Here is a 26,741-nt window from a genome sequence, read left to right on the forward strand (position 1 = left end):
CGATCAAATAATAATATTTAATTAAATTATTATATTACAAATATTTGTAAAATAAAAAAAATTTATAATTAATTTTTATCTATGATTACATATATTTTGATGGATCAATATGATGAATTTTATATAATTATGATTAAATTATATAAACAACTAAAGAATTCTATTAATCAATGATAATTAATTACAATTTATAACATAAAAATAAATTTCATCTTTATATTAATCATAAATGAATGCATTAACAAACTATTAAATATAGATTAATTAATTAAATTGATAATTTTATTGCACTAGTTCTTTACCAATTTATTTGAAAAATAAATAGGATAGGGTATATAAACTAATATTATTAAACTAAAAAATTAGTAAATGTTTTAATATATATATAATATATATATTTATTTATTTATTTATTAAATAAGAGTAGTTAATTACATACACTATAATTTAAGTTTTAATATAATTTTTATTATAAAATATAAATTTAATTTGATATAATAATTTTAATAATATATAAAATAAGAAAATAAAGAAATGTATTAAAAGATTAGAGAGTGGAAATGAATAAAACTCACGCCAAAGCTATAAAACTTATTAACAAATGAGGAGGTTTATTTCTTATTCATTTTCACCTTTAATCCATAAAATTATTAGTATAAATTGATATTTATCATTTTTAGAGAGAAGGCTGACACATGGCACTTCCTGATTGAGTCAGGTTGGGCTGCAAATGTAGCCAAAAACAGAATCCCCGAAAATCATTACCTATATATATTGATCACTCTACAATTCCTCCTTTTCTTCTTCTTCTTCTTCTTCTTCAAATTTCTCCTCCTTCCATGGCTTCTCTTCTGCAACTTCCATTTCTCTCCACCTTCTTCCCCAACGCGTAACCCTCTCTTTCTCTCTCTCTCCTGCACAAATCTCCCTCTCCTCTTCTCCATTTTCACCTCCCAATGGCCGGCCATCGCGCATTTCCGATAATACGCCGCCTCATCTCCCCCTGCCGGATCCATTCTCGCTTCTCCAACGCCCGATCCCTCACCTACATGCCCAGGCCCGGCGACGGAGATCCGCGCCCGGTCACTCTTATTCCCGGAGACGGAATCGGTCCTCTAGTGACTAACGCGGTGGAGCAAGTGATGGAGGCGATGCACGCTCCCGTCTACTTCGAGCGCTACGATGTCCATGGCTATATGAAGGAGGTTCCTAGAGAGGTAATGGAGTCTATTTTCAAGAATAAAGTGTGTTTGAAAGGCGGATTAATGACTCCGGTGGGCGGCGGTGTTAGTTCACTCAATGTGCAACTCAGGAAGGAGCTCGATTTGTATGCCTCGCTTGTTAATTGTTTCAATTTCCCTGGATTGCCTACGCGTCATGAGAATGTTGATATCGTCGTCATTAGGGAAAATACTGAAGGTGAGTACTCTGGCCTCGAGCATGAGGTCGTTCCTGGCGTCGTTGAGAGCCTCAAGGTAATATATAATTCTAAATTTCTGGTTATCGTCTGATTTTTTTTATCGATGCCCTGTTTGAAGTGGTATAGCTGATTTAATTTGTGACAGTCCCTAATCTTTTGTTTTTATGGCTCTGTATCTGATTCTCTGATTGATTGAAGTTATCTCTGTTCAATTTTTGAACACTATGGACTTATACACCTCGTTCTTGGGTTGATCTAAACGAACAAAGCTAAACAAATCCTGCATTGCATTTACATTAATTTTTTTCTTTGAATAGTTTCAATCTTTCTTAGGATAGAATCAATTGGTCATATCAATAACATTTTTGTCAGAATTTGTGAATGGAGACTTGCTGATGCCATCACTCAACCTATATGAAATCTAAATTCCTCTATACTGCAGTAATCCAAGCAGCGAACATGCTGTTATATAATCTCTTATGTTCAAATGGATTATACTCTCCATTTGTCAATTCTATTTCCTCTTTTCCTCATTTCAATGCAGTAACCTGAAATATAGCCTGAATTACTGTAGGTGATCTCAAAGTTCTCCTCAGAACGCATTGCTAAATATGCTTTTGAGTATGCTTATCTGAACAATAGAAAGAAAGTGACGGCAGTGCACAAAGCCAACATTATGAAACTTGCAGATGGTTTGTTTTTGGAGTCTTGCAGGGAGGTGGCGTCCCAATACCCAAGTATCCAATACAATGAGGTTATTGTTGACAACTGTTGCATGCAGCTTGTTTCAAAACCTGCGCAATTTGATGTAATGGTATGTAGCTTTCTAAGCTCATATTTGTTTCGTTCAATGGTTCTTTTTTCTGTCTTTAATTATTATGGAACGCTAGAGTCGTATACAACAGCTTTCTGGTCCCTGGTAAATGCTTCTTCCTCCTTTGGAAACTTGAATCAAGAGGCAAAATGGTTCCAGCTTTTTCCTGAGCACGAATTTAAATAGAATTTCGAGTTCATTACTTGATATACTAGGCAAGTCAATCCACCGAGATTGGTGATTAAAAAGAAACTTTGGTCAAAATCTCAACTAATTTAGGTCATGAGTTGAAGCACATACACGGACATGTCTCATACACGGACATGAGACATGACACGATAATATGTTAAACTAGGATACGGACACATTGAAGAAACGGTCTATTATTATTATTATTATTATTAGAATATATAAAAAATTAACATAAAATATTAAATTCACCCCTAGAAAAGCATAAAATATCAAGTTAATTAACAATTTAGGAGATGAAACATTTAGGTTTCTATCTTAAATTTTTTATGTTTATGCTTTTTCTTTTTATCTTTGATTAAAAAATGGCTTTCCTTTTTTTATTTCTTATCATAGTTTGACATATAATTGATCTGGGTTTTAAATTTTGGTCCAACTTAAAAGGTTAGACCACTTTCTCCTAAAAAAGTTTCTTACATGTGTCTAGAAAGTGTTCCAAATGTGTGCCACGTGTCTAGAATTAAAAATAAATATTAAAATAGAACATGGAAATTTGTGTGTCCGACAATCTACCCTAAAATGGAATGTCCGTGTTTCATAGGCTACTTACCTCAGGAAGATTACTTCTCTTGCACTTTTGTTGATCGATTATAAATGGTGTGCATTTTGATCTTAATTTCCAAGGAAACTTGAATCAAAATTTCGTAGGAAAATTATTGGGGATACTAGTTCTCGTGCAAATTTCTCAATTAATTAAGGTTATAGAGAAAAGTTGAGAATTATGGAAAATCATAACTCTGAAAATAATTAGCAGTGGCATTTGAACAGGAACCCAAAATCTTGGTTGGGTTACTTGTGCAAATTAGTTTGGGTCAGTTTTAATTTGCTGCCGTGTAGTATAAATTCTAATCGAAATGGAAAGTCATACCTGTTAAAATAAAACAGTAACCTTACTTCTTCTGAAGCTTTTTTACTAGTCTATACAAATATATTGAATGTATATGTATTGGTTCTTCAAAATATTACATAGAGATTGTAAATATTTCAAAATGGAGTCAAAATATTTGAGCTTTTAAACATTTATTGGGCTCCAAATTCGTAGCTTTTTAAATGTAAGGCTTTATTGTCACATGTAATGCAAGTGAATGAAGTGAGCGAGGAAGCAAGTGGGTGAGGATCCGGAGAGTGAGGGACTGTCTTCTCTATAAGTAGTGTCCATCATCATGTTTCCTTCATTAAAAGCTTTAAACTGTTTGTCTCATCTTTTTCTACATACTTTTTCAATAATATAATGGGGCATGCCTATGAATAACTATCATAGATGGACATTATATTGTTATATTGTTAATGGTACAAAGCTGAGGGGAATGAATTCAAGTTATATTGTTACAGTGACCAACTAACTTAAACTTATCTCGAGAATTTCCTTGACAAGTAAATGAAGTATATTAAGATAATTGTCCCATGAGATTAGTAAGAGTGCTCGCTCGTCTCTCAAAGTAGTCACACAGAGGTAAAAGAAAATAGGGAATAATACCTTTTTGGTTGTCACATCCCCTCCCGATCCTACCTCTAGAACCTGAAAGGAGGCGTGAGGACGGCAAATACCACCCTTTTGTGATACCTACTGCCTATCTGAAACTTTTGTCTCTTACTAAAACTCAAATCAAGTAAATAAGCAACAACTCTTTGGCCAAACTTATTTTATTACAAACAGTATAACACTTATACAATTCCTAGACTTAACTACAAATGCTTACAACAACTACTTAAATCTGAAAGTGTGGTTGTGGCATGACAGACCTCGACCTTAGTAGCACCCTAGTTTCGCTACCTGAGAAGAAGATATGAAAGAAAAAAATGAGTTTCAAGAATCTCAGTGAGTGGTAACAGCTTAACGAGTCTCTTTCAACCCAACAAATAAAAGCACATCACATTACGAGGTCAACATTCAAACCTCAGTTTTGAAAGAGTCTGGTCTCAAACCTACCTACACACACGATAGATAGTTAAAACTAATATTTATCATAATCGCTTAAAACTCCTATGTTCCCTATGTGCACATAGATCCCCGCTTATGGGCTTAGAAGCTAGGCCCGTCAGCCTTCTGACCATCCCAAATGAGGTTCCTCTCACAGGCTCAAGAACTAGGCTTCATGGCCCCCTGACCATCTCGTGAGATTCCACTCCGGGCTTAGGAACTAGGTCTGTTAACCCCCTGACCATCCCGGTCACATATTTTTTTTTGTTCTGGCTACTCATTCATAACATAAACATATAATTAAAAGATATGCTTAAGACCTTAAAAGAATACCATTCCTTGTTTTGCTGGAACTTTTCTCTCTTTCCAAGTTCCTTGGTTCCTCCGGCTTCCTTTTTGAACCCTAAATTCCAGATTCACTTTGAAGCTCAGATTAATCATCATTCTAGACCTTATTTCGAGACACATCCTTCAACAAACTTTTTTAGAAATGTCTTAACTTAACTTAAAATTTGAGCTTCAAACTCCACCGCAAGGGCTCAGAATCTCAAGATTACTTCACCTTGCTCGGCTGTCACCAATTCTGTGAACACTTCTCGGTTTCCTTCAACTTTGACAGCCCTTCTCTTATATTTTCTTTGCAGCAGCACTCATCCATAAACTACACTCAATTTCTGAGGTTTTGGCTTAAGAATCACCTGACTTGCACGAGTATTTTGGGAGAACTCCTCGTTTGAACTTGGGTTACAGTCTGCCCCCAACACTCGAACAACACTTGCACCTTCTGTCTTTTGATCAACGCATGGTTCTTGCTATCAACGCAAGGTTCCCTCCAAACTTGCTTTCAAACACTCTTTCCAATGTCCTTTGAAGGGAATTTGTATTGTGGGCTGAAGTGAAAACCTTGGGTGTTATATAGGCGTAAAAAACTCTTCCTAGTTTGATACCTCTAGCTTGTTTGCATGTCTAAGTGTCTTCTACTTATGCTGCCAACGCCAACCCTTGCCACATCTAAACTGAAGTGTCCTCACCACCTTTAACCAATGTGACTCCTTCAATTTGCATGTCTTCTTATGCGCCCACCTCAATTTACATGAACTCCAAGACAATCCCTTAGTTAACCACATGTCTAGATGAGTTAGCAGCTTCATCCTGTCCTTCAAGTTTTCCTTGTCATCGCATAAACTCCCTCATGGCCGCATATCCTTACCTTTGGCGCATGCATCCATTAAAGCGAACGCATATCCTTCATCGCATGTCACTCATACCAACCTTGTCATATGCGCCCGTGAAGCCCTTTCTAACCTCGAATGACCTTGGCGCATAATCAACATTAACGCATAGCAAAGTTTATTAACACATGACTAGGGCCCTTCAACACATAGCTAGTCTCGGCCACCACTCTTGGCCAATAGCTTCATGCGTTCAACATGTCTCTTATTCCCTACCTAGTCACATGCGTCCAACTAGCTTCTCAAGTCCAACGCTTAGTCTAAATGACCACATTCTCCTTCCCATGCCTAGCCTTATGATTGGCACATACTTCATAGGCCAACGCATAGCACCTTCATCACATGGTCCTTCAAACCTTGGCATCGCATGAGCATCGTACGGCCTTGTCATGCTCATCGCATACCTCAATGCACAGCTTTCTAGCTTCATTGCATAGCTCTAGTGCACATCTTATGCCCATCAGTCGCACACTCCAACGCACATCACATGTCCAGCGTCTTGCACTCATCGTCTTGCGCTCATTGTGCAGCCCCGCGTGTAACTATGCGATCACCTCGCACAACGCCCCAACGCCCAGCGCCCATGCTCACGCGCAACCGAGTGCTTCTTTGCTGGCGCCTGGCCCATACTCATTGCATGATGACCCTTCCTTGATGCACGATCACGCAAGCCTCTTGTTAACGCATGGCCATTTGACATGTCCCTTGCCCACGCTTGGACAACTCCTCCATGGCATCGCTCGACCAACCCACACCATGCGTCTATCATGGCTTGGCCTTACACCAACGTATCATGGAAATCCACCAACTCATGTGCCTATGCCCTAGCTCCAATGCATAGTTTGTCCTTGGCTTCAACACTTAGCCTCACACAACCTCTATAAACCTTGGTCGCTACACACACACAATGCCTCATGCGTCAATGCTTCCTAACACTAACGCATATCTAATCTTGGCTTCTATACTTAACCAATTTTTCACTTGCTAAGGCTAACACAAAGCCACCCAAGAGTCCTATTTCAACATTTAGAAATTCTTCTTCCTTTTCTCTGACCTTTTTCCTACAACATAAAATTACTTATACTTTGTGTCTATTACCCTAATTACTCGCTTAAGTAGGGAAAATGGAACTCAGGTTTCACATTGGTCTCTAGGTTTTGGCTCTAGTTTCTATTTAGTTCCTAGGTTTTAAAATGTTGCACATTTAGTCCTTAAGTTTTGAGTTTTGTTTCAATTTAGTTCCTAAGTTTTAAAATGTTACAATTTTATTTTTGAAATTTGAATTTTGTTCCAATTTGGTCCATGGATTTCAAGATTTTACATTTTTAACATCAATTTTTCATTAAATACTTACTTTCAGTCATTGACATCAATTTCTATTAATTAATTAAAATAATTAGAAGTGAAATTTTAAATTTAATTTTAAAAGTGATAAAAATAGTGAAACTTAATTAATTATAATTTTTTTAACGATTTTTAATTTATTAATATAAATTAACTCCAAAAGATAGAAAATGAGTATTTAGTGAAAAATTGAGGTTAAAAGTGTAAACCTCGAGATATAGGGAACAAATTGAAACAAAATTCAAATGTCAAGAGTAAAACTGTAGCATTTTGAAATTTATGGACTAAATTAAAACTAAACTGAAAACTTAAGAACTAAATGTGTAATATTTAGAAATCTAAGGAGACTAAATAGAAACCAGACCTAAAACCTAGGGACTAAAAAGGTATTTTTTCCAAGAAAATATGTATGAGTTTCAATTCATCTTTGCTTTTCTCTGCTTAATGCTTCTCTCTCTACTCCTCCCTCAGATTGAGTTAGTTCCTCTCTCCTGATTGTTGTTCTATTTTCTTGATGCTTATATTTTTTGTTATTCTTTATGTTGAAATTTTGCTAAGAATGGCTTTGAATTATTTGGATCAGGTGACTCCCAACCTTTATGGCAATCTAGTGGCAAACACTGCAGCTGGTATTGCTGGAGGCACTGGTCTCATGCCAGGAGGTATAATTACTATTCAAATTTGGTCATGGGAATAAGAAGGATACAGTTGAGTTTGTTTTGGTTGAACTTGAACTGATTATTGTTTTGATTATATATATATTATAATACAGGGAATGTGGGGTGTGATCATGCGATATTTGAACAAGGAGCTTCAGCAGGGAATGTGGGGAATGAGAAAATAGTGGAAGGGAAGAAGGCAAACCCAGTTGCTTTGCTGCTTTCATCGGCAATGATGCTGAGGCACCTTCAATTTCCTTCATTCGCTGATAGACTTGAGAATGCTGTTAAACGTGTGATACTTGAGCAGAAGTGTAGGACTAAGGATCTTGGTGGAGACTCCACTACTCAAGACGTTGTTGATGCTGTTATTGCCTTTTTGGATTGATTCTCTCCTTAACCTCACTCACACACCTTTCAACCAGGTTCTATTCTATTTATTTCATTCATTTTATTTAACTATATCATTTCTTTTTTTATTTTTAAAAAACCTTGTCAAATAATGGAGGTTTTAATTGAAGTTTTAGGGTGAGATTAGTTCTTTTAATAAACTTTCCCCTCCAATTTTGGTTATAAATGTCACGGAAATTGTAATGTTATTTTGCAAAGTTGTGATATGGGTTGGTTGAATTGAATGGTATCATTTTTTGAAATATATAGATAAAAATCAATCTTAAAGTGTGAAATGTGAATGTTGCTTGGTTTCTATTTTCTTTTTTTTTTTCGGTTTCAAACAAATAGAGGTTGGATTTTGTGGACGAAGTTTATGATACTTTTAATATCTTAACCTAGTTATTTCTAAAAGTTGAATTCGATCGTGAAACATATTTTACAAAGGAATGCATACAACTCATCGTTACCAAAGCTATTATTTATTTGAACTAAGCAACCCCTACAACTCATCGTCACCAAAGTTTCACCAACAAAAACCTTGAAGGCCAACCTTTTCTAAAGTTGAAAGCTCAATCTCTTGCTCACTTTTCTTGGTTTGAATGAATTTACATACATTAATGGCATTTTCTTGTTCTTGAATGGTTTTCTTTAATTATTTTAAGTGGTATATGTTCTACTTCAAGTAAATATCATATTTTCTCTTTTCAATTTACACAATGCTTTCAACCAACATAGTCATCATATGACTCACACTTTAAGCACAATGATCCAATCAAACCTTCAAAAAGGAAAATCCAAAAGTTTCATAGTAAAATACCTCCGATCATCACTTATTTCATGCTTATTCAATGACATGACATAATGAAAAAGGTTAAATTACAAAGTTGGTCCTTATGATGTGAAAAAAAGTTAGAATTTAGTCTTTGTTAGAATTTGGTTCATCTGGTTTGATAAAAACCTAAAAAATAGTCCTTATGTTTTGATAAATTCTTATACCTTGTCAAAGTATCGTGTTTCATTAATACTTGGTAGCAAGAGTAGAGGAGTGCTTTCAGTAATAGTAGGAAATGAAATGAAAATGATAGGCTAGCTTATGAAATTTTCTATATAACGGAAATGATAATATGAAGCTAACAAAATAAACCAATATATTGACTGATCATGTGAATAACTGATACACAAAAGCCGCAATATAGAAGAGGTATAGAAATGAATTACTAATACTGTAATCAGATGAACCTTTTCCAGCATCAAATCTAGCCAACAGATAAACAAACAAGATACATCATGCTACTGAAAAATAAGTTCATGGTTCATATACCACCATTCTAGATCCACAGGTCGCACAAATAGTTTCTGCAGAATGTTGTCCCCTCCTTGTCAAATATTTACACTTTCATATTCTACAATTAGCAGCTGAAAGGAAATGAGAAGAATCGAATCAGTAGCTACCACACAGGTGCTTAAAATTAGGCAGCAAGAATATGGAAATGGAAGCAAAAATTTTACAGTGAATATTTGGAGTTCCAAGTTTTGGAAGTGCTCTAGGTAGGGCTAACAATGATATGGCTATGTGGGTGAGCGTTAGTGTTGAAAGAAATGAAACTAAGCGCATTATATTAGCATAATGACAAAAGAGGATGGCAATTTATTTTAATACGCCTCTTGTCCTCTTACTTCTAACTTAGTACTCAAACAAACAGGCACGTGATCATTTTGGAAGAATAACATGATGGTACCTAAATATATTGAGATATAATAAGTAACCAAACTACAAGATGAACCAAGTTTTTGAGGTACTTGGACCTTCCCAATCTTGATATCACTCTCAAGCTATTCACTTGCCAAAATATTATCTATCTTCCTTATTCTTCTTATCTCTATTTATAACCAAATTCCATAACTGACTCCTCTAACTAATTACTAATATACTCTTAATATTCCTCTTAACACCCTAATACCGTTCCTCCTATCATAACAGCACCAATCTCTTATGCACGGTTCATTTGTTGAGTCGAGGGCAGGGAATAAGACAGAAACGAAAAACTACGAACGAGCGAAAGTGAGCATAGCAGGAGTAATTAGCATGAGGAAAATGAATTCACAAACATGCCAGCAAAAGATGATTTTGCTTGGTGTCATACTAATTCAGACACTCACTGCAATAGACAAACTGGTTGAGATCTAGAGTCACCCTGCCTTGTTTTGCTGTATCAAAGGAATTAAACAAATTCCTGCAACCAATCCGAGAAAATTTTAAAAACGAAAATAAACTTCGAATAATCAAAAGACAATGTTAGATTTCTACCAACTAGGGAAGTAGTAGAAAAATTCAAAACACAAGTATAACTTGCATATTAATCTCACGAGACAATCTGTCTGACTTTACAACATTTAGGCACCAAGGAAACTCTTAGGATATTAAATCCTAGCTATGTGGCCATCATGGAAATATTCCCTCTAAAAAACTCGTATACTAGAAATTAAGAATTAAGGTTAAGTTACAAATTTAGTTTCTAAACTTTCATATTTGTATCTAATAGATCTTGATCTATAAAAAAAATACATTTAAAAGGCCTTTGAACTTTTAATTTTGTGTCTAATTGTAAGAGGTCTCTACCTTTAAAAATGTTAAATAGGTTTCTAAACTTATCAAATGAAAGAAAATTATATATATAGCTTCTCTAGGACTAGGAGTAGATGAATTGGAATAATGGGAGCCCCTTCCAACCAGCCAAAAAATACATGGAGAGAAATATTTCGTCAGAAGATCAAAGATGAATTTCCCATCATAAATGCACAAATTTGCTTCCAAAAGAACCTACCCAGCTGATTGAACAAATATACAGAGAGATATGAAGTCGTCTAGCCGAAATTTCCCATTCTTCTTTTGATCAAAGCTCTGCAAGTACATTTAGAAATATAATAGAAGTTCAGATCCCCAAACAGTTACAGGGAATAGATATCCATTCATCGTACTCACAATCAACATGTCTTGCATAAATAAGGACCCATTTGGTAACCATTTCATTTTTCATTTTAGAAAATTAAGACTACAAACACCCTTCCAACTCTAAATTTCTTGCTTTATTATGTACTTTTTAGCAATGTTTAAAAAAATCCAGCCAAGTTTTGAAAAGTAAAAAAAAAAAAAAAGTTTTCAAAAATTGTTTCTAGAATTTGGTTAAGAATTGAACTCTTATACTTGAGAAAAATGCATTTCATCGTAAGAAATTGAGGAAAAATTCCAAAACCAAGCAGCAAACCAAACCAATCACACATAGAAAGCATTATGGAGATGGAAGAAAAAGGCGAGGCAGATTTTCTTTTACCAAAAGATAATTAGAAGGATGAGAGGTACCAGAACCAAAAGGACAAAATGGAGAGAGATGGAAAAAAGGCTCTCTTATGGAAGATTACAAAAGAAGAATGGTTTATACTGAATAGTGGACGGAGGAGGTGAGCATTGCTTGTTAACACTTCACCTATGAATTTATTTATCTTCATGCGTCAAGTTTCTGTCAAGATTCTTATAATTCAACGCCCAATACATGCAATTTCTCCCAATTGTTGACATTGGAAATCATCTAGTGTTAATGACTCTATAGTAAGTAGTGAAGGACTGCTGCTGAAGATCTAAAGATAAGTTCTAACCATGAAGTTCATTAGCTTGAGCCTTCCCACTAAATTTTTAAACAAGCTTTTAACACATACGAATGGACCATGATATTTACCAAATAAGACTACTGAAATTGCTTTATTTCAATTTTCAATGGTGAAATGAAAATACGGTTTACCTCACAGACAGTATAAAAAGCCGGAGAGTCCAGCATGAAGCCAATTTTAACCAATGCCTGAAAGGATGGTAACAATTCTAGATGTAAATGCAATGTGAATATTATTCTTTCCAAATTGATCCTAATAGATATATAGAAGTTAATACTTAAAACCCAAGTACACACCTCGTATACATCATCGGGTACTAGATAACCACGTCCTCTGTCAAATGAAGAAGAGAAGACATCAAGATATAAACTAAACGTTCCAAGTTAAATTCAGCTGCAACTAGGAATTCTGGCTAATTAGTAACAATTGTTTATGGTACATAGAGGCCAACAGCAGATATGGAGACAGAAATCAATGTGGCCACATATAAAGCAGAAGCTGCCTCTGCCCCGAATATCGGCTTCAAATTATTTGTAAGTCTCCAGGCAATTTACAACAAAAATTTCAAATAAAACGTATAATGTCAAGCAAGATAGGGTTCAAGTATTCATCAAAATTATCGAAAGAGAATTCTAACTCACCTTTCCAAGTCAGAGAAGGCTTGCTGAAGCTGAAAAAGAAATTAAAAAGTTATCAGAAGATAGAACCGAAAGCAGATTCTTCGATTAAATCGATTTATTTAATTCACGAAAGAATAAAATGAATATAATTTCAAGACTACCATTAGATAGATAGATAATCCAGAATACAAACCTTAAGGAGGAACTTGTTGAGAGCTACAAACTCTGAGAAAAATGCATTACAACATCAGAGAGAACATCAAATTTTTGGAGAATAGATTACAAAACTCATGAAAATCAATACCGCTTCTCAAACGTAAACAAAAGCCGTAGGTTTAAATATTATGTTACTTACCTTCGAAGCTCATAGTTCCATTTCTATCAAAATCATACATTCTAACAAGAAATCAAAAAATTAAAAAAATATATATCAGCGGAAAATTCTTTACATAGATCAGAAGAAGAGGAGATTACGAAGACCTGATCATTTGCTGCACAATTGAGTGGGGAAAGTTGAGGTTTCCAACCGCCAGAGCATTCTGATCATGGAGGAAACCAGAAAATTATGTAAACGATTGAGACTTTGAGACGAAAACAATAAAAGCTCTGAGGAAGAAGAAGAAGAAGAAGAAGAAGAAGAAGATTAACCTGAAGCTGAGGAGCTGTGATGCTTCCAGAATTCTCCGAATCGACTCGATTAAACCACTCCTTCAAAATCCCCGTGTTCTCCATTTTCATTAAAACTGTTTGATTGTCAGGGGATTTTGTTTTTCATAGAAGGGAATCGGGATTGAATTTTACACCCAAGAAATGGGAAACGATAGAACATCCCTTTTTTCTTATTTATTTATTTATTTATGTTATGTATTTATGTATTTATTTTTATTTTTTTACAAATTAGATAATTAACCACCAAATGATATTGACGAAAAGGAATAGATACATTGTTCCTAAGTTCTGGTTTGATTTTTAGTTTTGAAAATTAAGTTTCCAAATTCCTAGCTTTTATGTCTACTTTTTATCCATATTTTTAAAAATCTTACCTTTATTTTTTAAATTTGGTTAAAAATACAACTCTCCTACTTAATAATAATATACACTATGGTAAGAAAATTAAATTAAATAGGCTTAGTTTTTAAAAACCAAAAACTAAAAACAAAATAATTACCAAACGTGGTCTAAAATTTTAATTTGGAAAATTTAGTTTCAATTTTTAAATAAAGATTTGGGTTGTTTTCAAATACATAAAAATGAACTAATTTATTTACAAATATGACAAAATATCACTGTCTATCGGTAGACATTGATTGATGTTTATCCGTAGACATTGATAGATGTTACCTATTATTGTTTATCATTAATAAACAGTGACATTTTGCTATATTTGAAAATATTTCGAGCAGTTTTTCTATATAAACAATTACACTACAGATTTCAAAAGGTTTTTATACATTAATTAAGTATTTTATTACAATAGTTTCAAATTAAAAAAAAGGTAAAAATGTACTTGTAATCCCTAAACTTTAATCTTTGTGTCTATTTGATCCTTGAAGTTTCAAAAATTACATTTTAATCTCGAGGTTTGAAAAATATTTAAAAAGGTTCCTAAGTTAATTTGACCGTTAATTGACTAATAGAACAATAATGTCAATATTGAAATAATAAATTTTAAATGAGGTTGGAAAATTTTATTAATTTTATATTATGTTTTTTAGATTACATATTTTTCTATTTTTTTTAATTCCATCTATTCCTTTCTCTTTCTTACTTTTTGCATGGAGTTTTTTTTTTTTTTTTTTCATTTATGATATGGATATATTAAAAATAGAACTATTTTTAAATATAGAAAAATAAATCAAAATATTTACAAAATATAGCTAAATTTTATAACTATCAATGATAGACGCTGATAGACACCAATAGACTTCAGTGACATTGTTAGACACTGATTCTGATGTGAATATATTAAAAATAGGGTTGTTTTTAAATATAAAAAAATGAATCAAAATATTTACAAAACATAGTAAAATTTTAAAACTATCAATGATAGACGCTGATAGACACTAATAGACTTTTATTAGTGTCTATCAGTATCTATCAACGTCTATCATTCATAGTTTCGAAATTTTACTATATTTTTATAAATATTTTCAACAATTTTACCATTTGAAATAATTTCTCTTAAAAATAATAATGAAAGAAATAATATAAAAATAGAATAGCCTAACTTTTAGGATAAGAATTGTCATGGCAATCGAAAATGTCCTATTGTGCATGCTTCTAAAGACTCTTCTTTAAACATAAAATCCGGAATTGAAATTCTTTGGCCATGTTGCAAAATCCTTCAACCATTGGCAACTAATCTCAATCTCAATCTCAACCCCTAAAATCCAATTTCCTCCCCTAAACTACTCGATCCAATGTTGAATCGGTATATTCTTTCATGTTTATAATTGCAATGACATGCACAATCATTTAAAGATATTTTCGTGATTTTTGTAAATTTAGATAAATTAGAGTAATAAATTTTTATTAATTTAATTTAGATCCTTTAGAAACTTAATTTATGATAATTCAGAAAAAATTGATATAGTTTCTTTTAATCAAGGTCGATTCAATACGGGTTTATATATGATTATTACATATCTAAATATTCATTCTAAATATTAGTAACTTAGTTGTATTTGTATTTAGTTATTTGAATATTAGAATGAAAAAATGAATTATAAATACAAGATTAATTAACTTGGTAAGAATGTGATATTAAGTGGAGGAATAGTCTTGTTATTTACTATTTTTTGTACTTCGTAACTTTTTGTCATAAGTTATTAATTGAATTATTAATAATGTAAAACAAAATCATTAAGAAATTAAAAATATAAGAGTTGAAATTCATTCATTGGTTCTTGTTTAATGAGAGTACATAGGAAATAGGAAGAATCTTAGTCATAACTTAAGTTAACTTCAATCATAGTCTGGTTTCCTTAACCTAACCTTTTGAGCTTCCATCTAGGGTAACTAAGAGTTTAGGTGGATAAATTGAAGAGTCAAAAACAATATTTGAAAACTTTTTGGTCATGTATGCATGGAAGAGAGAGAAGAACAAGCTTGCTCACATTCCAAAAAGTTGTTATGCTTAAGTCTCCTAAGTGTCTTCTCATTCCTCCTTCAAGAGAGCCTGAAAAAAATCTGAAAATCTCTTCTTTAGCCACCATCCTAGTGCTGTAAATAATACTTTTTAGAAAGAGTAATGTGTTTTCAAAGTTGTTTTAAGTGGTGTCTTTAGCTTTCACAAGATTGTTCAACAGTAGCATCAAAACGGTAAGAAAGATCCCTTTTTAATCTAATTTTGTACTCAATTTTTCCCTATTGATTTTCATAGATCTCAAAAATGTTCATACCCTCTTTTCCAATGCATTCTAGTATTACTTCAAGCTCCTTAGTTACTTAAAGTTTTCTTCATCCATTCTTACAAAAAGATAGGAAAACACATTCAATGATAAGGACAATTTTCTCTAGTTTTCAATTTTCTTTGAGGGTTGTTCTTAAAAATCCTTAGTAATGTTCTAGTGCTAATTAAATCTAAAAGAAATTTAGGTCTAAAAATCAAAATGAAAAATACTTCAAAATAGTCCATAAAACTAGTCTACAATAGTGTTTTATCAATGTACTCATAATCTTTCTAGTTTTAGTTTGATTGATATCAAGATTAAAATATGTTGGGTCTGAAACTCTCGAAAAGTTTAGGGAATTCAAGACCAAAACATGAAATTTATTAGGTAAAAGAATTAAAAGATTAAAATATGGTGAGTATATGCATTTACAATTCAATAACTATTTGGTAGGTCACGGAACTCGATCCCAACTCACAGCACCTGGAACACCTCAACAAAACGGTGTTGCAGAAAGGAGAAATCGAACATTGTTGACATGGTTTGATCAATGATGAGTTCTACTCAGTTACCTCAATCCTTTTGGGGTATGCAGTACAAACTACAGTATATATTCTAAACATGGTTCCTTTAAAAAGTGTTTCTGAAACACTGTATGAGTTGTGAAGTCATCAACCTCGCATATTATAACACTGTATGAGTTCAAAAAATGCTACATTCTTAGAAGAAGATCATATTAGAAGTTATCAACCTTGCAGTAAACTAATATTAAAAGAAATGACCAAAGATACTACAGATAAATCAATAAAAGTTGTTGATGAAGCTGGTCCATCAACAACGGTTATTGCCCTTGAAGGAAATCAAACATGAGGATTTCTATGAGCAGCGAAATGATCGTTCCAAATTTCATTCAAAATATAACATTAACAATTACAGTCAAGAAATGAAAACTTACAGGCCATGCACTAAATTACAGCATGCTTTTCAATATAATCAAGGGAAAGAATATCATACCTTTGAAGACTCATACTTCAAACTCCCTCGATCATAAACGCTCGTTAAGTCTCCAAGATAGCAATACATGAATGCTCAAACACAACGACCGCAACACAACACAATCAATCAGCAAACACCAACTCAATGATCTCCAAGATCATGAACCTAACGAATGACCTCCAAAACCTGGAACTCAATCGAGTTGAGTGAAGAGACCACCACAATGGCTATCTTAATATTCTCAGTGTGAGAATCTAGAAGTGTGGACTCTATGTGGACTTGATTAGAGGAAGAGACCAGAGGAAGAACAGTCGTGTAGACGATTGAGCAAGTGGGAGATGACAAGAGTCAATTGCATAAACGAATGCTCAATCGTTTAGAAGAAGGCAAGCAATCGTATAGCAAAAGCCTCGTGATCGTTTATCTACGACCAGCTGAGTGAACTATAGCATAATGTCACTCACGATCGTTTAGTCTCTTTTTCAGCTATCGTTTAATGAAGACAAATCTCACTTGACAGGGATCCATGAGTTCTTTCTGAGAATGGAAACTCTCACAAATCTACTAAATTTAGGAAAATATTTTTTCTTTTTATCTCACAATTACCATGAAACCACCAATAACCTCCCACTCAATTGGTTATTAGAGAAAAATAGATAATTATCCAATAATTAATATTATTATAAATATATATGATAACCAACTTACCATATTATATTTATAACTTATAGTTTTAATATTTCATCTCATGAAACACATAAACCATAGTTTTTTTTTTCTTTCTATTTCATGGTACTTAATGTAAATCTCATTTACATTAATCCTCTATTTGATGTATCTTATATGTCACACCGATCATATCATATATAATCGAATTTCCTTTAGTCAATTTGAACATTTCAAATCAACACCAAGAACTGATTCTCAACTTGAATCCATTGAACTACCAAGGGGACCTTATGGACATGTAGCTTGAAGCTTCAACGGTAAGTGAATAACTGACTAAACTCTTTAGTCACGGGATCCACCATCCGTTAACTGCCAGGCACTCCACTAAAGATCGACAGCTAGACTTTCCTTACTACAATATATTTTGTGTCCATATTAACCAATCAACAGTCCGATAGCCCTTCATAGATCGCTCATAAGTACAACTTGGCCAATAATCGTTTTGCCCTTGTAGTTACATCTAATTCCTTAAGTACCACTGATCCTTCTAATGAACATAAGTTATAGTTCTACTATGACTGAGTCCTCTCTTCCAAAGAGAAATTGTGGCCACTATGTTCAAGACTTGGAATCAGCTCTTAAGAAAGCAATCTATCTACCTCCACCTGCTTCGGGGAAGGAGTGAATTCCATCTTGTGTAACTGAGTTCCCCACTCTCAAATAAGACAAATCCCCAAAAAGGTAGGCATGTTGAGTTGGCAATCTGGCCACTCTCACCCATACCAATCAAAGAACTGCCCTCAAATGCAGGAGTTCCCAAAACACTCAAGATTAAGATCATGTCACCTATGGTTGTTTAGGTAAGATGTAAGTCTTAAGTATCAACGACGCTTTATAAAGGGACTATTCATCTTGTGGTCCGATCTTATACAAACTCTTTATATAGAACACCCCCGCTGGCATGTCTCTACATGAATGGTTAGGATCTACCATCTGTAGTAGTTCACAACACTTGCAAACCTCTACAAAATGGGCCATATCCATAGTGTAACCAGGATCAGGTATCCCTCCTTAATCCTTATACTACAGACCTATTTAGGTTATCACTTAAGGCATGATCCACTTGTATATCTCATATACATGCTTAAGTTTACATACAATAACCATGGAGCTTTATTTATTGGATATGAGTAAATATCAAATAAAATAACTCTTATTTTATTCATAACAATGTGTATAGTTTATAAGCTACGAGACTCTAGGAGAATTAGGACATCAATCTCAACAATCTCCCACTTGTCCTAATGCCTCGATAGAATAATGTACAATACATGAAAAATTACGAGTATAATATCAATAAACTAGGGCATACTCTATACCCCAGTATCATCTCCCACTTGCCCTAGACAAGATGCCGTGTGTCCTGCAGACCCAAACTCTCTAGGTAACCCTCAAACACTTTAGCTGTGAGAGCTTTTGTAAATGGATCAGCAACATTGTGCTCTGATGCAATCTTCGTGACTATCACATCACCGCGATGCACAATCTCCCTGATCAAATGATATTTCCGTTCGATATGCTTGCCTCTATGATGACTTCGAGGTTCCTTTGAATTTGCCACAACCTTGCTGTTATCACAATAAAGAGTGATCGAAAAATCCATATTTGGAACAACTTCCAAATCTGTAAGGAATTTCCTCAACCAAACAGTCTTCTTAGTTGCTTCACAAGTGGTTACGTATTCAACTTCCATAGTGGAGTCTGCGATGCATCCTTGCTTGATGCTTCGCCGTATTACATCCCCTTCATTCAGAGTGAACACTGGCCCCGATGACGATTTACGAGAATCTCTATCAGTCTGAAAGTCAGAATCTGTGTATCCTATAAGGATCAGATCCTTATCTCCATACATGAGCATGTTGTTTCTCGTTCTCCAAAGATACTTGAGGATCGTCTTGGCTGCCGTCCAGTGATTTAATCCTGGATTAGACTGATAACGACTGAAAATCTCTACTACATAACAAATGTCGGTCTGGTACACAACATTGCATATATTAAGCTTCCTATAGCTGAAGCATAGGGAATCTGTCTCATCTCCTCAACCTTTTGAGATGTCTTAGGACATTGATTCTTAAACAATACGATTCCATACCTGAAGGGTAATAAACCCCTATTGGAATCTTGCATCCTATACCTGATCAACATTTGATGGATGTATGATGCTTGAGACAAGGCCAACCTTTTGTTCTTACAATTCCAAATGATCTAGATCCCCAGAACGTACTGTGCCTCACCCAAATCTTTCATTTGAAGCTGGGCAGCTTGTCACACCCCCTCCCCAAACTACCTGCTAGCTTAGTTAGGGAGATGGCGTGAAGCCAACAGATGTCGTCCTCCTCCAACGATACCTGTTGACCCTGCTGAAACGTTGAACCTGATAAACATATTAATCTTAGATATAAAATACTTTACATGTAACACAACACAGCGAAACCCCTGAAAACCTTTAGACACACATGTAGTGTAGTCTTGACATAACTCGGTTTGGAAAATAACTTGATAGAGATATCACAACCAAAAACATATCCAACTGGGGTTTACACAACCACGACATCTAATGCTTACACAACCATAAACTATCCAGTTCTTACAAAGACATTTACAATACAAACAGACACAATGTACAACTCCACCCATGTATGGAGCTTGATTTGGAAGCTTTTAGCAGAAAACAGACTTTGGCAGTTATCAGGCATCGGGAGCTCGATCTCTACCTGAAAAGTGGAAATTTTTTTTTGAAAGAGTGAGCTATGAAGCCCAGTGAGTGACTAAATTTAAAGCTGTAAATTCACAAATCAGAACATGTGATAAACCTTTAAACATATGAATCTGTCCAATCAAAGCATTAAACATAAATGTGTAACGCTAAAAGCTTTCTCAAATATTTCGCAAGTACGTCATTCAAATCTAGCAAGGCATATCAAGTATATAAAACATTTTAACTAACATGACAAATCAACGTTGTGTAGGGCACGCCCAGTACAAGCAATGTTTACTAGTTCTACGATGTAATGGGGCCCGCCCAGCACTCCCATCGTCTTTGTCGTAGTGGGGCCCGCCCAGCACTCACGACAGCATCGTTGTCACGGAGTACACTCAACGTTAACAACGGAATATAACCTGTGTGCACACGGTACCATATAGCCTCGGGCTCAATATCTCAGTCATGTAGTCAATAAAAGTCTCAGAAATCCACAAGAAAATATTAAAACATGCCTGCTTATCTTTTTCTTACATAAAACTCAAGCTTACTCAGCTTGCTCATGAAAAACTGAGAATCTTTTAACAGTACTCGCTAATACATACTTTACTTTAAATGATATCGTTTCAACTACTTTTCAAATCACGTGCTCGTATATAAACCTCATTAGAAAATCTAAGCTCAAAACTTATGCTTGAAACCATTCATAGAAATCATGTATCATTCATAAGTTTATATTCAAGCATGTAAACCATTTAAGCATAAATTACAATTTAGAAATCATTTTCGAAAGTCGTTTTATCACTCACAGTCTTGGCTAGTACCCTGGTCTGTAGACTCGGTCTATTTTCTCTTGGCCTGTCGAAGAAATCAAAATCGAGCATCAGAACTATAAATCGTCTTGTCTTTCCATGCTTATGAATTCTAAATTCTAGAAATAAAATCATACTTCACACTTTTTTTTTCCAGATTTTCCAGATTCAATACCCTAACTTCCAAAACTCATAACTTCCTCAACACTTGACCAAAATTAATATACTATATATCAATCCCTTAATTTTGGAACCCTTTATAACTTACCTGAAGGAATAAAAACGAGATTCCCAACGGATTTGTCCAGAAATCCCCCGAACACAGCAAATACAGATTCGGGCTTCTCTGCTACCCTCTACCTTTCTCCTGAAATCAAACCTACTTCTATCATTTTTGGCTCACGAATTCTTCATATAAGTTATAGGAAATTGAATAAGCTTTCCAACCATACCTAATTGAGCTTGTAATTCAACCTGTACACCCCAGAATGTTCGAAAAACCAGAAAAAACCCTAGATCCTTCTAATTTGCACGAAAATTTTGTGCTCTGTTTTCCTTTTCAAAAACCATTAACTTATCATCAGATTTGGCTCATGCTTCCTTCATGAAATTTTCTTTCAAGGAAGTCAGGCCTCACCTCTTAGTTCTTCTTGTGTAGCTCAAATCGACTTAAAACCCAGAGATAGGCAGGTTGAACCCAGATTCTTTCATGGTTGCACTTGCATGAACTTTTTCCTCCCTTCTTCAACCTCCAACCTGCAGCAAGCTTCTTCTTCCTCTTCCTTCACTCTCTCTCGAAATGCTCTGAAAATCTGATGGGAAATGATGTAGAAATGGGCTGAAATGAGTTAGGCGGTGGTGCTGAATGGGTTTCTATTTCCTTTCATTTTCTTTTTTTTTCCTTTTTCCTTGTTCTTGTCCTTTTCTTTTCTTTTTCTTTATTTCCTTTCTTTTCTTTTCTTTATTAATAATTTCCAAAATTATCAAAGACAACTTCAACCAAAAGCTTTGCCATTTTTCTTCAACAATGGAACAACAATAACTTAGATCCAATATCCTAGAATATGTGACAAGAGCAAATAATCCAAGGAAAGTCTCGGGTTTACAACTTACCTCCCCCTTATCCTCAAAATTTAGAAGTCCTTAGGTGAAGAGTGTCGGGTAACTTCTCCTCATCTGGTCTTCTGACTCCCAGTTTGCCTCCTTCACTCTGTGATGTCTCCAAAGGACCTTCACGAGTGGGATCGTTTTGTTCCTCAAAACTTGCTCCTTTTTGTCGAGGATCTGAACTGCTTCCTCTTTATAACTCAAGTCTTCTTCAGCTCAACCGGTTGTGCTTGCAACACATGCCACGGATCTGGAATATATTTCCTCAACATGGACACATGGAAAACATCATGTATTCGAGTAAGTTCTGCTGGCAACTCTCTATAAGTTGTTGGTCCAACTCGTTCTATTATCCGATAAGGACCAATATATCTAGGACTCAACTTACCTTTCCTCCAAAAGTGAAGAACACCTCTCCACGGAGATAACTTTAAGAAAACTTGATCTCCAACCTGGAATTCTAAGTCTCTTCGTCGCTTATCTGCATAGCTCTTCTGTCAATCTTGAGCTATCTTCAGGTTCTCTCGAATCGACTTAATATTTTCTGACGTAACTTGTACTAACTCAGGACCAACTAGCTTTCGCTCTCCCACTTCGTTCCAGCATTACCAGGGTTCTGCCATGGTCTGCCATACAAAGCCTCGAATTGGTGCATGCCGATACTAGACTGATAGCTGTTATTATAAGCAAACTCCATAAGTGAATAAGTGGGATACTCCAACTTCCTTAAACTGAAGGTCACATGCTCTCAACATGTCTTCTTAAGGTCTGGTGGCTTCATCTCTGACTGACCATCTGTCTGGGGATGAAATGTTGTACTGAACTTCAACTTTTTTCCCCGATTTGCTTTCTGCACATTAGGGCAAAACTTAGAAGTAAACCTCGGATCCCTATCTGAAACTGCTGGACACTGGCACTCCTGCTGCTCACAATTCTGTCGACGTATACTTAAACTAGCTGATCTAGTGTAGACATCGCTTTAATTAGTTATAAACTCACGCTGTCTTGGTGGAGTCTGTATACTATTACCCATTATACCATCATCCACCAGGTAGTACGGAGTGTAATTGAAACAGAAAATCCATGGGTAATATGCTCCCATTCCACTCCGCACTGGCAGGAGATTAAGGAGTCCTTCTGGCTTCTGTCTCACTAGTTTAACCTGTTGGTAGATCAAACATTTATCAATATATTTGGCTATTCTCTCGCTTCCATACCAGGCCCAAATAAGTTTTCTTCAAAAATTCCATACATCTTGGTGCTTCCTGGATGCATAGCGTAAGCTGAATAATGAGCTTCCTCTAAGTATATCACCCTTAAAGCACTAATACTCGGAATGCATAGTCTTCTCTGCTTAACTTGGCTCCGTTCTGCTCTCAACTTAAATTCTGCCTCTGGGTCTTGGCTTGGACTTTGCAAGCATCTTTTTTAAGTTACTATCCTCTGGCTGTCTTCTCACAATCTTTGCTACTAGAGAAGACCTAACCTGAAATTGAGCTAAAAGACTCCCTGAACTCTCTGCAGTCACAACCGCCCTAAAACCTCTTAACTCACTTAGCAAGTTTGCTCGAATACCACACAAGGCACTCTCTGGAAGTCTCGACTTCCTACTTAATGCATCTGCCACTACGTTAGCCTTACCCGGATGGTATTTAATGGTACAGTCATAGTCTTTAATCAGTTCTAGCCATCGCCTCTGTCTCAGATTTAGCTCTTTCTGATAAAAGATATACCTCAGGCTCTTATGATCTGTGAAAATGTGGCACTTCTCACCGAATAAATAATGTCTCCAGATCTTCAGTGCTAAAACAACTGCTGCTAGCTCAAGATCATAGGTAGGGTAATTACACTCATGCTTCTTCAACTGCCTTAAAGCATAAGCTATTACCTTTCCTTCCTGTATAAGCACGCAACCTAATCCTTGCCTCGAAGTGTCACAATAGATCACATACTCCTTCCCTGTTATAGGAAGTGTCAGAATAGGTGCTGTCACTAATCTCTTTTTCAGCTCCTAGAAACTCTATTTGCATTTATCCAACCACTCAAACTTAGCATTCTTCCTTGTCAAAGCTGTCAAAGGTAATGCTAATCATGAGAAATCCTCAACAAAACGTCTGTAGTATCCGACCAGGCCTAGGAAACTACGTACCTCTGTTGCACTAGCTGGTCTTTCCCAGTTGACAACAGCCAACGTTTTGATTAAAGCCAAACGATTTGACCGCAATGTCAAATCTAATTTTCCACAGTCTAGACGCTTGTTTCAACACATAAATGGACCTATTAAGCTTGCAAACTCTTTGCTCTTGATCTGGAACTATGAATTCCTCTGGTTGAGCCATGTAGATTGTCTCCTCAATATTACCATTGAGAAAGGCAGTCTTAACGTCCATTTGCCATATCTCATAATCATAAAATGTGGTCGTGGACAGGAGTATCCTGATAGACTTTAGCATGACAACAAGTGAGAAAGTTTCCTCATAGTCCACTCCCTTGACCTGGGTATAACCCTTTGCCACGAGTCTAGCCTTAAAGGTTTGCACCTTTCCTTCTACATCTCTCTTTCGCTTGTAGATCCACTTACACCCTATAGGTTTTACCCCATTAGGCTGATCCACAAGCTCCCAGACGTTATTAAAGTACATAGACTCCATCTCCTGGTTCATGGCCTTAATCACTCATCTTTGTCAACATCCTCTATTGCTTACTTAAAAGACAATGGATCATCGACCCCATCATTAGAAATGATGTTCTGGGCTTCAGTCAAACCCATGTAGCATTCCGGTGGATTCATAACCCTCCCACTATGTCGAGGCAGTCTCAACTCTTGAGCTGGTTGATTAGATGTACCGACCTCAACAACTCTTGTTAATCTGTCGGTTTGTTCAACAACTCTTGTTAAACCCTCAGTAGTCTCGGTCTCACTAGAAATCTCACGTAACATAAGCTTACTTCGTGGTTAATGATCCCTGATGTGGTCTTCTTCCAAGAAGATGGCATTTGTAAAAACAAACACTTTGTTCTCACTCGGATCATAGAAGTATCCACCCCTCGTTTCCCTAGGGTAGCCTACAAAGAGGAAAAATTTCAAACGCGGTTCCAACTTCTTTGGGTAAGTCACAAGCACATGGGTTGAACACCCCCAAATTCTGAAGTGGTGTAAACTACCTTTACGTCCTCTTCACAGCTCAAAAGGTATTTCAGAAACACTTTTCGAGAGAACGTTGTTCAGAATATAACATGCAGTCTCCACTGTGAAACCCCAAAACAAGTCTGGAAGATGAGCATAACTCATCATAGACCGAACCATGTCCAACAAAGTTCTTTTTCTCCTTTCTGATATACCATTTTGCTGAGGTGTACCTGAGGCTGAGAGTTGGGACATAATCCCATGTTCTATCATATAGTTCTTGAATTGGAGGTTCATATACTCTCCACCACGATCAGATCATAGTGTTTTTATCGTCTTACCTAACAAGTTTTCAACTTCAGCCTTATACTCCTTAAACTTGTCAAGGGCTCCAGACTTACGTTGCATTAGGTAGAGATACCCCTACCTTGAATAATCATCTATGAAAGAGATGAAATATTCATACCCACCTCGAGTGCTAACACTCATCGGACCACAAAGGTCTGAATGTACAAGCTCCAAGGCTTCCTTGGCTCTGTAACCTTTTCCAGTAAAAGGTCGTTTGGTCATCTTGTCTTCGAGGCATAATTCACACGCTGGCAAGGAGTTTTCTTCTAAACTCTTTAGAAGTCCACATTTCACAAACTTCTCAATCCTATTGAGGTTGATGTGATCTAACCTTAGATACCAAAGATGGGCATTTTCCTTAGGAGAAACCTTTGGTCTTTTAAGCCGTTGTTTCCGTACTGAACATTTCAGTATTAAACAAGGCTTTTATGACTAACGGCCTTAGTACATATAAGTTACTTTCTATTGAACCAAAACCAATCTCCATACCATTCTTGAAAATAAACACTTTACTCTTAGAAAAGAAGATGGTATAACCTTGTTCAATGAGACAAGAAACCGAGATTAAGTTCCTCTTGATATGAGGAACTACAAAAACATTATCCAGTAACAGATAATGGTTCTTGTCCAAAAATAACTTCAGCCTACCTATAACAACAACTAAAACAACCTCACCAATACGTTAACTCGAAGAGTCATCTCTCATTGTGACAACGTTTTCCAGGAACTAAATCCTTGGTAAGAGAAACTGACGTGATTAGTAGCACCTGAATCAAGGATCCAGACAAAATCATCATTCTCTACCAAACACGTATCCAAGACCAACAAATCATATTTACTATCTTTAGACTTCCTCCTCTTTTGGAGAGTAGTGGGATTAGTATCAGAACCTAAATAAGCTTTAAGTTCCATGTCAAAGAACACTTCTCGTCGATGAACTTTAACAAAGTTAGCAACACTTGCTTTCTCTTCCTGGAGTTTAACTTGGGAACTGACACTACTGGTGTCTTTGTCATCCATCCCTCTTATGCCCGAAAAGTAAGAACTGACATTCAAACAAATCTTGCAACGAGTCCATGATCTCCCGTGCAATGACCATGTTCTCAACCCTTTTGGCCAAAGCATTAGGTATGCCAACCAATATGTGAATTTAGGCCAATGAATTAGCCTTCATCCACAACTCATATGCATTACGAACACATCGGCAGTGC

General features: G+C 35.5%; 2 protein-coding genes across 4 annotated transcripts; one reads left to right on the top strand and one right to left on the bottom strand.

Annotated features, from left to right (window-relative positions):
* Positions 1–894: 894 nt before the first annotated feature.
* Positions 895–8,178, top strand: LOC120089272 (isocitrate dehydrogenase [NAD] regulatory subunit 1, mitochondrial-like). The gene is made up of 4 exons (XM_039046690.1): positions 895–1,475; positions 1,995–2,234; positions 7,564–7,642; positions 7,753–8,178. The coding sequence occupies exons 1-4, from the start codon at positions 957–959 to the stop codon at positions 8,025–8,027; spliced, it is 1,113 nt and encodes a 370-aa protein (XP_038902618.1). The 5' UTR covers positions 895–956; the 3' UTR covers positions 8,028–8,178.
* Positions 8,179–9,157: 979 nt separating this feature from the next.
* LOC120087642 (sorcin-like) lies at positions 9,158–13,154 on the bottom strand. Of its 3 annotated transcripts, none has more exons than XM_039044484.1 (10): positions 12,967–13,154; positions 12,799–12,857; positions 12,674–12,696; positions 12,512–12,543; positions 12,340–12,368; positions 11,995–12,031; positions 11,830–11,886; positions 10,858–10,934; positions 10,193–10,266; positions 9,158–9,448 (listed from the first exon to the last, which is right to left on the bottom strand). In XM_039044484.1, exons 1-10 carry the CDS (start codon positions 13,054–13,056, stop codon positions 9,429–9,431), a joined length of 498 nt encoding a protein of 165 aa, XP_038900412.1. In that variant the 5' UTR covers positions 13,057–13,154; the 3' UTR covers positions 9,158–9,428. The 3 variants fall into 3 exon arrangements, with proteins under 3 accessions (XP_038900412.1, XP_038900411.1, XP_038900413.1); XM_039044483.1 differs by having other exon boundaries at positions 12,674–12,714; positions 12,967–13,151; XM_039044485.1 differs by lacking the exon at positions 10,193–10,266 and having other exon boundaries at positions 12,674–12,714; positions 12,967–13,153.
* Between the last annotated feature and the right edge of the window lie 13,587 nt (positions 13,155–26,741).

This window comes from Benincasa hispida, chromosome 10 (genome assembly GCF_009727055.1).
Source record: "Benincasa hispida cultivar B227 chromosome 10, ASM972705v1, whole genome shotgun sequence".
In the NCBI taxonomy this organism is placed as follows: Eukaryota; Viridiplantae; Streptophyta; class Magnoliopsida; order Cucurbitales; family Cucurbitaceae; genus Benincasa; species Benincasa hispida.

What these genes read in the sequence shown, in the direction of transcription:
- LOC120089272 (XM_039046690.1), top strand. Translation starts at nt 957, where the DNA reads ATGGCCGGCCATCGCGCATTTCCGATAATACGCCGCCTCATCTCCCCC. An exon ending in GCGTCGTTGAGAGCCTCAAG is followed by an intron (nt 1,476 to 1,994) that starts GTAATATATAAT and finishes GAATTACTGTAG; the next exon opens with GTGATCTCAAAGTTCTCCTC. An exon ending in CACTGGTCTCATGCCAGGAG is followed by an intron (nt 7,643 to 7,752) that starts GTATAATTACTA and finishes ATTATAATACAG; the next exon opens with GGAATGTGGGGTGTGATCAT.
- LOC120087642 (XM_039044483.1), bottom strand. Translation starts at nt 13,056, where the DNA reads ATGAAAATGGAGAACACGGGGATTTTGAAGGAGTGGTTTAATCGAGTC. An exon ending in TCACAGCTCCTCAGCTTCAG is followed by an intron (nt 12,858 to 12,966) that starts GTTAATCTTCTT and finishes CTCCATGATCAG; the next exon opens with AATGCTCTGGCGGTTGGAAA. An exon ending in TCAACAAGTTCCTCCTTAAG is followed by an intron (nt 12,369 to 12,511) that starts GTTTGTATTCTG and finishes TTTCTTTTTCAG; the next exon opens with CTTCAGCAAGCCTTCTCTGA.